General features: G+C 43.8%; 1 protein-coding gene across 3 annotated transcripts in view; it reads left to right on the plus strand.

The window, feature by feature from the left end:
- The window catches only part of DSCAM (DS cell adhesion molecule), a 656,562-nt gene that overhangs the window by 311,824 nt on the left and 332,119 nt on the right, over positions 1-12,619 (plus strand). For all 3 annotated transcript variants that reach the window (XM_075334961.1, XM_075334962.1, XM_075334963.1), the window contains exon 10: positions 7,710-7,829. In XM_075334961.1, coding sequence (XP_075191076.1) covers positions 7,710-7,829 — 120 coding nt within the window. The remainder of the gene's footprint in view (positions 1-7,709; positions 7,830-12,619) is intronic.

Raw genomic sequence — 12,619 nt, forward strand, 5'->3', positions numbered from 1 at the left:
AGGATTTATTAACAGATGCATAAATCTTACAAACCAACAAGTTATGTTGCTCAGTTAAATTTTAATAAATTTTCAACATAAAAGTGTGGGTCAATTATTATTCAACCCCTAGGTTCAATATTTTGTGGAATAACCCTTGTTTGCAATTACAGCTAATAATCGTCTTTTATAAGACCTGATCAGGCCGGCACAGGTCTCTGGAGTTATCTTGGCCCACTCCTCCATGCAGATCTTCTCCAAGTTATCTAGGTTCTTTGGGTGTCTCATGTGGACTTTAATCTTGAGCTGCTTCCACAAGTTTTCAATTGGGTTAAGGTCAGGAGACTGACTAGGTCACTGCAACACCTTGATTTTTTCCCTCTTGAACCAGGCCTTGGTTTTCTTGGCTGTGTGCTTTGGGTTGTTGTCTTGTTGGAAGATGAAATGACGACCCATCTTAAGATCCTTGATGGAGGAGCGGAGGTTCTTGGCCAAAATCTCCAGGTAGGCCGTTCTATCCATCTTCCCATGGATGCGGACCAGATGGCCAGGCCCCTTGGCTGAGAAACAGCCCTACAGCATGATGCTGCCACCACCATGCTTGACTGTAGGGATGGTATTCTTGGGGTCGTATGCAGTGCCATCCAGTCTCCAAACGTCACGTGTGTGGTTGGCACCAAAGATCTCGATCTTGGTCTCATCAGACCAGAGAACCTTGAACCAGTCTGTCTCAAAGTCCTCCAAGTGATCATGAGCAAACTGTAGACGAGCCTTGACATGACGCTTTGAAAGTAAAGGTACCTTACGGGCTCGTCTGGAACGGAGACCATTGCGGTGGAGTACGTTACTTATGGTATTGACTGAAACCAATGTCCCCACTGCCATGAGATCTTCCCGGAGCTCCTTCCTTGTTGTCCTTGGGTTAGCCTTGACTCTTCGGACAAGCCTGGCCTCGGCACGGGTGGAAACTTTCAAAGGCTGTCCAGGCCGTGGAAGGCTAACAGTAGTTCCATAAGCCTTCAACTTCTGGATGATGCTCCCAACAGTGGAGACAGGTAGGCCCAACTCCTTAGAAAGGGTTTTGAACCCCTTGCCAGCCTTGTGACCCTCCACGATCTTGTCTCTGATGGCCTTGGAATGCTCCTTTGTCTTTCCCATGTTGACCAAGTATGAGTGCTGTTCACAAGTTTGGGGAGGGTCTTAATTAGTCAGAAAAGGCTGGAAAATGTAAACCTGCTAAATCTGCAGGGGGTTGAATACTACTTGTAGGCACTGTATATATATAAAATGTTAGAAGTGACTCAATATAAGAATATAGGTGGTGTATCTGACATAGGGGTGTATTGGGAGGACATAGATTTTTCCTGCCACATTTGTTATTTAGTTTTAGGATGTATCATAAATAGAGTGAATTGAATTTGTTGCAAATTTCCTAAAAATGTCATGTTCATGCGATTCCAAAATTTTCAATATTCACTTTCTCAAGACAGTCTCTGATTTCTTTAATGGGCTAAGGAGGATGGGATAAAATAAAAAAAGCAAATCATACTCTCCTGTCCTAGGCCCTGACCTGACTCTGTGCCGCCTCCGCAGTAGTTACTCCCCTGTCCTAGGCCCTGACCTGACTCTGTGCCGCCTCCGCAGTAGTTACTCCCCTGTCCTAGGCCCTGACCTGACTCTGTGCCGCCTCCGCAGTAGTTACTCCGCTGTCCTAGGCCCTGACCGGACTCTGTGCCGCCTCCGCTGTAGTAACTCCTCTGTCCTAGGCCCTGACCTGACTCTGTGCCGCCTCCGCAGTAGTAACTCCCCTGTCCTAGGCCCTGACCTGACTCTGTGCCACCTCCGCAGTAGTTACTCCCCTGTCCTAGGCCCTGACCAGACTCTGTGCCGCCTCCGCAGTAGTTACTCCGCTGTCCTAGGCCCTGACCGGACTCTGTGCCGCCTCTGCAGTAGTTACTCCCCTGTCCTAGGCCCTGACCGGACTCTGTGCCGCCTCCGCAGTAGTTACTCCGCTGTCCTAGGCCCTGACCGGACTCTGTGCCGCCTCCGCAGTAGTTACTCCGCTGTCCTAGGCCCTGACCGGACTCTGTGCCGCCTCTGCAGTAGTTACTCCCCTGTCCTAGGCCCTGACCGGACTCTGTGCCGCCTCCGCAGTAGTTACTCCGCTGTCCTAGGCCCTGACCTGACTCTGTGCCGCCTCTGCAGTAGTTACTCCCCTGTCCTAGGCCCTGACCGGACTCTGTGCCGCCTCCGCAGTAGTTACTCCGCTGTCCTAGGCCCTGACCGGACTCTGTGCCGCCTCCGCAGTAGTTACTCCCCTGTCCTAGGCCCTGACCGGACTCTGTGCCGCCTCTGCAGTAGTTACTCCCCTGTCCTAGGCCCCTGACCGGACTCTGTGCCGCCTCCGCAGTAGTTACTCCCCTGTCCTAGGCCCTGACCGGACTCTGTGCCGCCTCCGCAGTAGTTACTCCGCTGTCCTAGGCCCTGACCGGACTCTGTGCCGCCTCCGCAGTAGTTACTCCGCTGTCCTAGGCCCTGACCGGACTCTGTGCCGCCTCCGCAGTAGTTACTCCGCTGTCCTAGGCCCTGACCGGACTCTGTGCCGCCTCCGCAGTAGTTACTCCGCTGTCCTAGGCCCGGACTCTGTGCCGCCTCCGCAGTAGTTACTCCGCTGTCCTAGGCCCTGACCGGACTCTGTGCCGCCTCCGCAGTAGTTACTCCGCTGTCCTAGGCCCTGACCTGACTCTGTGCCGCCTCTGCAGTAGTTACTCCTCTGTCCTAGGCCCTGACCGGACTCTGTGCCGCCTCCGCAGTAGTTACTCCGCTGTCCTAGGCCCTGACCTGACTCTGTGCCGCCTCCGCAGTAGTTACTCCCCTGTCCTAGGCCCTGACCGGACTCTGTGCCGCCTCCGCAGTAGTTACTCCGCTGTCCTAGGCCCTGACCGGACTCTGTGCCGCCTCCGCAGTAGTTACTCCGCTGTCCTAGGCCCTGACCGGACTCTGTGCCGCCTCCGCAGTAGTTACTCCGCTGTCCTAGGCCCTGACCGGACTCTGTGCCGCCTCCGCAGTAGTTACTCCGCTGTCCTAGGCCCTGACCGGACTCTGTGCCGCCTCCGCAGTAGTTACTCCGCTGTCCTAGGCCCTGACCGGACTCTGTGCCGCCTCTGCAGTAGTTCCTCATGGACCGGCCCTTGAAGTCACAGATCAGCAGCATCAGTCGCTGCTAATTTTCTACATGAAGTTATGGCCATAAAGTTATTGGGCAGATTTCCAAAACCAACTCTAATTTTGGCTCTATGTCTAATAACATGACACCCTGTAAATAGAAGCTGGATTCTGATGGTGCTTTACAGATACTTCAGCCCCAGGTGTTCCCCTCTTAAAGGGCAGGTCTCGTCACCGTCAACCCCTTTAAGAGGAGAGCTATATGGTCTGCAGTTTCTGCTAAAAGAGAAATAAACCCCCCGCATGGCCCAGGGCCTTGGTAGTTTTGTATGTAGTATGGCGGCGTTCTCCGCAGTGCAGGCGGCCGGGATATGTCAGGGGGGTGAAGAAAGGAATAATCAGGAGAAAGACTGATATTTTCTCTTTCCCACATTTCCATAGTCGATGTGATACCTTCACATTCAGTCCTATCTGTCGGCTGCATTTTCTTCCTGAGGGTAGGCAGAGGTCATTGCTAAGCCCAGAGGAACGGGGGAGCCATCATGAAAATGAGAGCAGTTGCTAAGGAACGGCCAACCTCAGCCGCCTGCCTCTCCTGCTGCAGCCGCCTCACCCCGAGATGGCTGGAGATGCCGCATTCACCTCACGTCTGATGGCTTTTCACTGTAGCAACTGCGTGCTATCTGCTGCTGAAAAATGGCTGTCACAGTCCTGGCAGGGGATTCTGCGGAGAAAGACATGGGCACGATTGCAGGACGTGTAGCTATCAGTGCCAAATCTGTGCAAGGAATGCAGTTTATCAGGAGCACCACAGGTCCCAGCAGGTTCTTCATGTAATTACTTACTATTACTCATCTCATATCTACACAGCCCTGTGACCTAAATTATAAGGAAATTCCAATGCAATTTTTCTCCTATGTACTAGAATATAACTACTATAATACTGCCCCTATGTACAAGAATATAACTACTATAATACTGCTCCTATTTACAAGAATATAACTACTATAATACTGCCCCTATGTACAAGAATATAACTACTATAATACTGCTCCTATTTACAAGAATATAACTACTATAATACTGCCCCTATGTACAAGAATATAACTACTATAATACTGCCCCCTATGTACAAGAATATAACTACTATAATACTGCCCCTATGTACAAGAATATAACTACTATAATACTGCTCCCTATGTACAAGAATATAACTACTATAATACTGCTCCTATTTACAAGAATATAACTACTATAATACTGCCCCTATGTACAAGAATATAACTACTATAATACTGCTCCTATGTACAAGAATATAACTACTATAATACTGCTCCTATATACAAGAATATAACTACTATAATACTGCTCCTATATGCAAGAATATAACTACTATAATACTGCCCCCTATATACAAGAATATAACTACTATAATACTGCCCCTATATACAAGAATATAACTACTATAATACTGCCCCCTATGTACAAGAATATAACTACTATAATACTGCTCCTATATACAAGAATATAACTACTATAATACTGCCCCCTATGTACAAGAATATAACTACTATAATACTGCCCCCTATGTACAAGAATATAACTACTATAATACTGCCCCCTATATACAATAATATAACTACTATAATACTGCCCCCTATATACAAGAATATAACTACTATAATACTGCCCCCTATGTACAAGAATATAACTACTATAATACTGCTCCTATGTACAAGAATATAACTACTATAATACTGTCCCTATGTACAAGAATATAACTACTATAATACTGCCCCCTATGTACAAGAATATAACTACTATAATACTGCCCCTATGTACAAGAATATAACTACTATAATACTGCCCCTATGTACAAGAATATAACTACTATAATACTGCTCCTATGTACAAGAATATAACTACTATAATACTGCCTCTATATACAAGAATATAACTACTATAATACTGCCCCTATGTACAAGAATATAACTACTATAATACTGCTCCTATGTACAAGAATATAACTACTATAATACTGCCCCTATGTACAAGAATATAACTACTATAATACTGCTCCTATGTACAAGAATATAACTACTATAATACTGCCCCTATGTACAAGAATATAACTACTATAATACTGTCCCTATGTACAAGAATATAACTACTATAATACTGCTCCTATGTGCAGGAATATAACTACTATATTACTGCACCCTATGTAGAAGAATATAACTACTATAATACTGCCCCTATGTACAAGAATATAACTACTATAATACTGCTCCTATGTACAAGAATATAACTACTATAATACTGCCCCTATGTACAAGAATATAACTACTATAATACTGTCCCTATGTACAAGAATATAACTACTATAATACTGCTCCTATGTGCAGGAATATAACTACTATATTACTGCACCCTATGTAGAAGAATATAACTACTATAATACTGCTCCTATATACAAGAATATAACTACTATAATACTGCCCCTATATACAAGAATATAACTACTATAATACTGCTCCTATGTACAAGAATATAACTACTATAATACTGCCCCTATGTACAAGAATATAACTACTATAATACTGTCCCTATGTACAAGAATATAACTACTATAATACTGCTCCTATGTGCAGGAATATAACTACTATATTACTGCACCCTATGTAGAAGAATATAACTACTATAATACTGCCCCCTATATACAAGAATATAACTATTATAATACTGTTCCTATGTACAAGAATATAACTACTATAATACTGCTCCTATGTACAGGAATATAACTACTATAATACTGCCCCTCTGTACAAGACTATAACTATTATAATACTGCCCCCTATATACAAGAATATAACTACTATAATACTGTCCCTATGTACAAGAATATAACTACTATAATACTGCCCCCTATGTACAAGAATATAACTACTATAATACTGCCCCTATGTACAAGAATATAACTACTATAATACTGCCCCTATGTACAGGAATATAACTACTATAATACTGCCCCTATGTACAGGAATATAACTACTATAATACTGCCCCTATGTACAGGAATATAACTACTATAATACTGCCCCTATGTACAAGAATATAACTACTATAATACTGCCCCTATGTACAAGAATATAACTACTATAATACTGCCCCTATGTACAAGAATATAACTACTATAATACTGCCCCTATGTACAAGAATATAACTACTATAATACTGCCCCCTATGTACAAGAATATAACTACTATAATACTGCCCCCTATATACAAGAATAGAACTACTATAATACTGCCCCTATGTATAAGAATATAACTACTATAATACTGCCCCTATGTACAAGAATATAACTACTATAATACTGCTCCTATGTACAGGAATATAACTACTATAATACTGCCCCTATGTAGAAGAATATAACTACTATAATACTGCCCCCTATGTACAAGAATATAACTGCTATAATACTGCCCCTATGTACAAGAATATAACTACTATAATACTGCCCCTATGTACAAGAATATAACTACTATAATACTGCTCCTATGTACAAGAATATCACTACTATAATACTGCCCCCTATGTACAAGAATATAACTACTATAATACTACCTCCTATGTACAAGAATATAACTACTATAATACTGCTCCTATGTACAAGAATATAACTGCTATAATACTGCCTCCTATGTACAAGAATATAACTGCTATAATACTGCCCCTATGTACAAGACTATAACTACTATAATACTACCTCCTATGTACAAGAATATAACTACTATAATACTGCTCCTATGTACAAGAATATAACTGCTATAATACTGCCTCCTATGTACAAGAATATAACTGCTATAATACTGCCTCCTATGTACAAGAATATAACTACTATAATACTGCCTCCTATGTACAAGAATCTAACTACTATAATACTGCTCCTATGTACAAGAATATAACTGCTATAATACTGCCTCCTATGTACCAGAATATAACTGCTAAGTCTTAAATGAAAAGTAAGGACGGTGTCTGCTGCTCATGGCTGTGAGGATAGTAAATCACCGCTGACTGAGCCCTGTGTCTGGTATAGATGTAATATGTGACGGATTTATTCATCAGTTATATTCTGTGCTTCCTGATATCTTGTTGATGCATTAATATGATGCATGTAGTAACCCCTAATTTTAATACTGACCTCCGCTATCAGTGTAGCATTTACTCGCAGTGCAGTCACTTATATTTTGTTTTGGGGCGCCCTCTTCTGGCCACTTTGTATTATTACAAGGCTGATTATGTGAAATAAAGTGACTATAAACCAGCAAGTGCTGAGAGCCTCGAGTCATCCATTGTAAAATAACTTTGTATTCATCTGTTCCTTAGGGATCTCTGTCTCTGGGAAAGCTGGGTGACATTCAATGTACGCCCAATGACGAGATCTACCTGGGTCGGCGATCAGATTTTCCACTCATAAGAGTCCGCTCGCTCTGTGCCGCATTACTCATTACCTGGTGAATGCAGATTTAAAGAGACATGTTTGCTAATGTCTACACATATAGTTCCTCCTAGATTTGTGGTCCAACCCACCGACCAAGACGGGATCTTCAGAAAGGCGGTGATACTGAACTGCTCTGCCGAGGGTTACCCTGTGCCTACGATCGTGTGGAAATACTCTAAAGGTAAGGCCCATTCTTCCTGCCGGCTGTGCTGGCCCAGATGACTGACCTCTGGCGTATTCATCTAGATACATATATGTACGTTTTAGGGGCTGCAGCGGGGTCTAAATATCCCAATTCTTCTGCTAGAAGTTATGGATTATTTATGGATCAGAATAAGGTCTAGAAATACCGCCATACAAAGCACAAAAGCCAACACACTACCCAAACTTCAGGCTATATAAAGTGCAAAGGGAGGGGGAGGAGGCGCGCTGTGATATCAACTATTGTAATTGGTTGATCTTATGTTACCTGTCATTGCAATCCTGCCTCTGCTGAAAACCTCCTGAAAGTAAAAGCAGTATGAAGGTTGTGATATGAAAGAAAAAAAATCATTGTCAAAACTTTGTAATTGATAAATAAAAGAGAAAAAGCTGATTTAAGCGCTAGTTCAATTTCTGATAATACAGTGCCTGGAAGTGATAAAGGGTTTTTATTTTTATTAAAATTTATTTTATTGTTTGTTTTTTTTTCTGGAGAGCAGCCGCTACTATATTGTGTTATTTTTTAAAATTAATGTATAAACTGTATTCAGAATCTGCCCTCTAGTGGTGGCTGCACAAAGACAAAATTTTATCATTTTGCAGCAGGTTAACATTTGAAGCTGTGTGTCAGAAAAGCTAAGGAATAATCACAACATCGAAAAATTAGGATTTGATTTCACAGGGTGGATAATCCGTGTGATACAGGCGTTAGCGCTGTCACTTTCTGCGGATGGCGGTGGTTGCGAGTCTGTGTCATGCAAACATTTGGCTCTCAGCTGACTGTCTTCACTGTTTCCATTGTAATTTATTTATTTTCTAAGGAAACTGATTGGTAAGCTTAATCACCCACAACGAGCGCTCGTTACACCGCACAGTGCGCACACCGACGAGACGGGAACCCCGGACTAGATGGAAAAATACTCATCAAATCAGAATATTCCATGTAGGCTGGACTATCTATTTATCTATCTATCTATCCCTCTATCTATCTATCCCTCTATCTATCCCTCTATCTATCTATCTCTCCTCCACCAATCCATCCATCTATCCTCCATCCATCTATCCTCTATCCTCCATCCATCTATCCTCTATCCTCCATCCATCTATCCTCTATCCTCCATCCATCTATCCTCCATCCATCTATCCTCTGCCTCTCCTCCTTCAATCCTCTATCCTTCATCCATCCATCCATCCATCCCTCCTCCATTTGTCCTCTATCTCTCCTTCTATACTCTAGCTATCCTACTTCTATCTTTTATCCTCCTCCATCCATCCATCTATCTTCCTCCATCCATCCATCTATCTCTTCTCTATCCATCTATCCTTTATCTCTCCTCCATTCATCCATCCATCTATCTCTCCTCCATCCATCCAGCTATCCTCTATATTTCCTCCATCCATCCATCTCTATCCTCTACCTCTCCTCCATCCATCCATCTATCTCTATATCCATCTATCTCTCCTCCATCCATCTATCCTCTGTCTCCTCCTTCTATCCTCTATCTTTCCGCCATCCATCTATCTCTCCTCCATCCAGCCATCTCTATCTATCTATCCTCTATCCATCCATCTATCTCTCCATCCCTCCATCTATCTCTCCTCTATCCATCTATCCTCTATCTCTCGTCCTTCTATCCCTCCGCCATCCATCTATCTCCCTTCCATTATCCATCTATCCTCCATCTCTCCTCAATCTATCCTCTATATCTCCTCCTTCTATCCTCTATCTCATCTCATTGTATTCTCTATCCCTCCTCCATCCATCCATCTATCCTCTATATGTCTCTGTTGTCCAAGTGTTCTAAAAAAAACACCCCAAAAAAACTGGAAAAAAAACCAGGCTTGTCCATTTTTAAATCACCAGTGCAAGTCTATAGGTCCTTGAAAAGCCCGGTTGATATCCTAGTTGCATCTTACTTCTGTCCACTCTTCGCTGACTGTTTCCTTTTAGAAACCTCAGTATCTTCAATCAATTTTTGTTGTTTTTTATGTAAGAAATGAACATATTAGATCCGGATCACTGCTGTAATGCCGTTCATTACATGTACCAGAAAAATAATTGCCAAGTGAATAAGGCTATGTGCGCACGTGTGCGCTCTGCACCGCACCGAAAATGTGCGCTTCAGAGCGCAGCTGAAAAGCTCCGTTCTGAAGCGCATGGTGCCGGCAGAGAACGTGCGCTCTGCATGCTGCCTCTCCCTATAGACAGCATGCAGAACGCACGAAAGAAGTGACATGTCACTTCTTAGAACGCACGCTTCGGACAGCAGCCAAATCGCTGCGTTCTAACATGCCACGTGCGCACGGCTCCTGCACAATCTCCATAGATTGTGCAGGGGACGCAGGACGCATGCAGTTACGCTGCGGTGCAGAACGCAGCGTGACTGCATGTAATACGCACACGTGCGCACATACCGTAAGGCTGACCTGCTCCGTATACTAGCCCGGACTTGCCCATAGACAGTGAGGGTTCGGATGGATCCTGAAATCCACATGAAAAATCACCTGTTTTGTTGTATTTTTCACCTGTATGGCATTAAGTTTATCATCTGTATGTTTGACCTTGTCATCTATTTTAATGTATCTATTTGCAATGGATCCATGAAAACCAGATGTCATACAGATGGTGTGACCTGGTACGACATACATTTTTTTTTTGTGCACTCAGTGAGTTTAATGTTTGAGTCCAATCGAAAAACAGCTCAGAATAGCGATTCAGGACACTGCAATTTATGTTTTACTTGCAGTCCATCAGTTCACCTGCACTTCTGCGCCGACCTGCGTTGGGCCATGTGTGCTCCATTTGGCACACAAACCGCATAAAGACCACAAATATGCTCATTTTATCGTGTCCTAAGGAGCCGCACATATCGTGATTCGAGGTCTGTCAAAGCTGGTGACCTACCTGGCTACTGACCGTACGGTAACCTTGCAGGACCCCTAGGGAACCTAAAAATTCAGCTTAGTCACTGCAGTCAGTGATCATGGTGCCCCCTCAGTCGTGGGACAACCATGAACTTCTGCTCTTCTAGAAGAACATCTGGTTGCTTTAAACAATAAAGAAGGGTGGGGGCTCCGTTTAATATTTTATTTTGGTGTCTCCACAAGCATCAATCTAGTTCAGCCCTGTGTAGTTTGTGTTAGGCCCTATTCACACGTCCATGTTTCCACTACATGTGGTGTCCGTTTTCACATGTACTGAAGTCACGTTCACACACATACTCATTGAGATCTGTGTTGATTCCACATGGACCTTGTGTCTGTGTGATCCACGCAAGGACATTTCCAATTTTTAGGGCGGCTTTCCACGTTGCAACATCGCACGTGCGATGTCGGTGGGGTCAAATCAAAAGTGACGCACATCCGGCATCACTTTCGACATCGTAGTGTGTAAAGCCTAGATGATACGATTAACGAGCGCAAAAGCGTCGTTATCGTATCATCGGTGCAGGCTTTTTCATAATTAGGCTGCAGCGACAGGTACGATGCTGTTCCTCGTTCCTGCGGCAGCACACATCGCTGTGTGTGAAGCCGCAGGAGCAAGGAACATCTCCTACCTGCGTCCCGGCTGCAATGAGAAGGAAGGAGGTGGGCGGGATGTTTACATCCTGCTCATCTCCGCCCCTCCGCTCCTATTGGCCGCCTGCCGTGTGACGTCGCTATGACGCCGCACGACCCGCCCCCTTAGGAAGGAGGCGGGTCGCCGGCCAGATCGACGGTCGCAGGGCAGGTGAGTGCATGTGAAGCTGGCGTAGCGATAATGTTCGCTACGCCAGCTATCACAAGATATCGTACCTGCGACGGGGGCGGGGACTATCGCGTGCGACATCGCAGCATCGGCTTGCGATGTCGCAACGTGCAAAGCCCGCCTTAGCGTCAGCACAGGTGACAAGGGCCAATAAGTCTATGAGTCTTTTAAAAACACATCCAGCACGCGGGGGACATCCGTGTGACACAAATCAGAATTAAAGGCATTCAAGAAGGTTAAGATTTTTTTATGTGTTTAAGATGTGCAAAGATGATAGATTATACAGCTATTAATCAAATGAATAAATAATTAAAATTAAAAAAATGATGTGGGTTCCCAGTATTTTTGATAACCAGAAAGGGTAAAGCAGACAGCTGGGGGCTGGTATTATAAGGCTAGCAAGTTCTGTGGTTATTGGGCGCTTCCCAGCCTAAAAATAGAAGCCCGCAGCCACCCTAGTAGTGGCGCATCCATTAGATGCCCCAATTCTGGTGCTCTTTCCCAGCTGTTCCCGATTGCCCTGGTGGGGTGGGAATTAAGGTAATTCTTTTGGGGTTGATGTCAGCTGTTTAGTGTCAGTTGGCATCAAGCCCCAGAGGTTAGTAATGGAGAAGCGTCTATCAGACACCCCCATTACTAACACAGTAGGTAAACAAAAAAAAAAGAGGCACACATAAAAATAATTTATTTCTATACACACTCCTCTAAACCTTCCCTTGTTTACCATTTTAAAAAAATAAAAAACAATGCAGCTCCGTCGTACTCCACCCAATCTGTCGTAGTCGAAAAATGGATATCTGACAAAACATACAAATACAAACACAGAGAAGTAAAACGAGACTCTTACCCTCGTTCACCACTTTAGTAAAAAAAAATAAAAATTCCCAGCTGATCTGATGTTGTCTAGGAATTCCAACGATTAAATTCTATGTATCATCATCTTTTGGACCCTCAATAAACTTTACTTGCTGCACTGCGGGAGACCTGGCACCTCCGAAGAGCGGTGATGTCAGTAACATTAC

The sequence above is a fragment of the Anomaloglossus baeobatrachus genome, chromosome 2, assembly GCF_048569485.1.
Source record: "Anomaloglossus baeobatrachus isolate aAnoBae1 chromosome 2, aAnoBae1.hap1, whole genome shotgun sequence".
NCBI lineage: Eukaryota > Metazoa > Chordata > Amphibia > Anura > Aromobatidae > Anomaloglossus > Anomaloglossus baeobatrachus.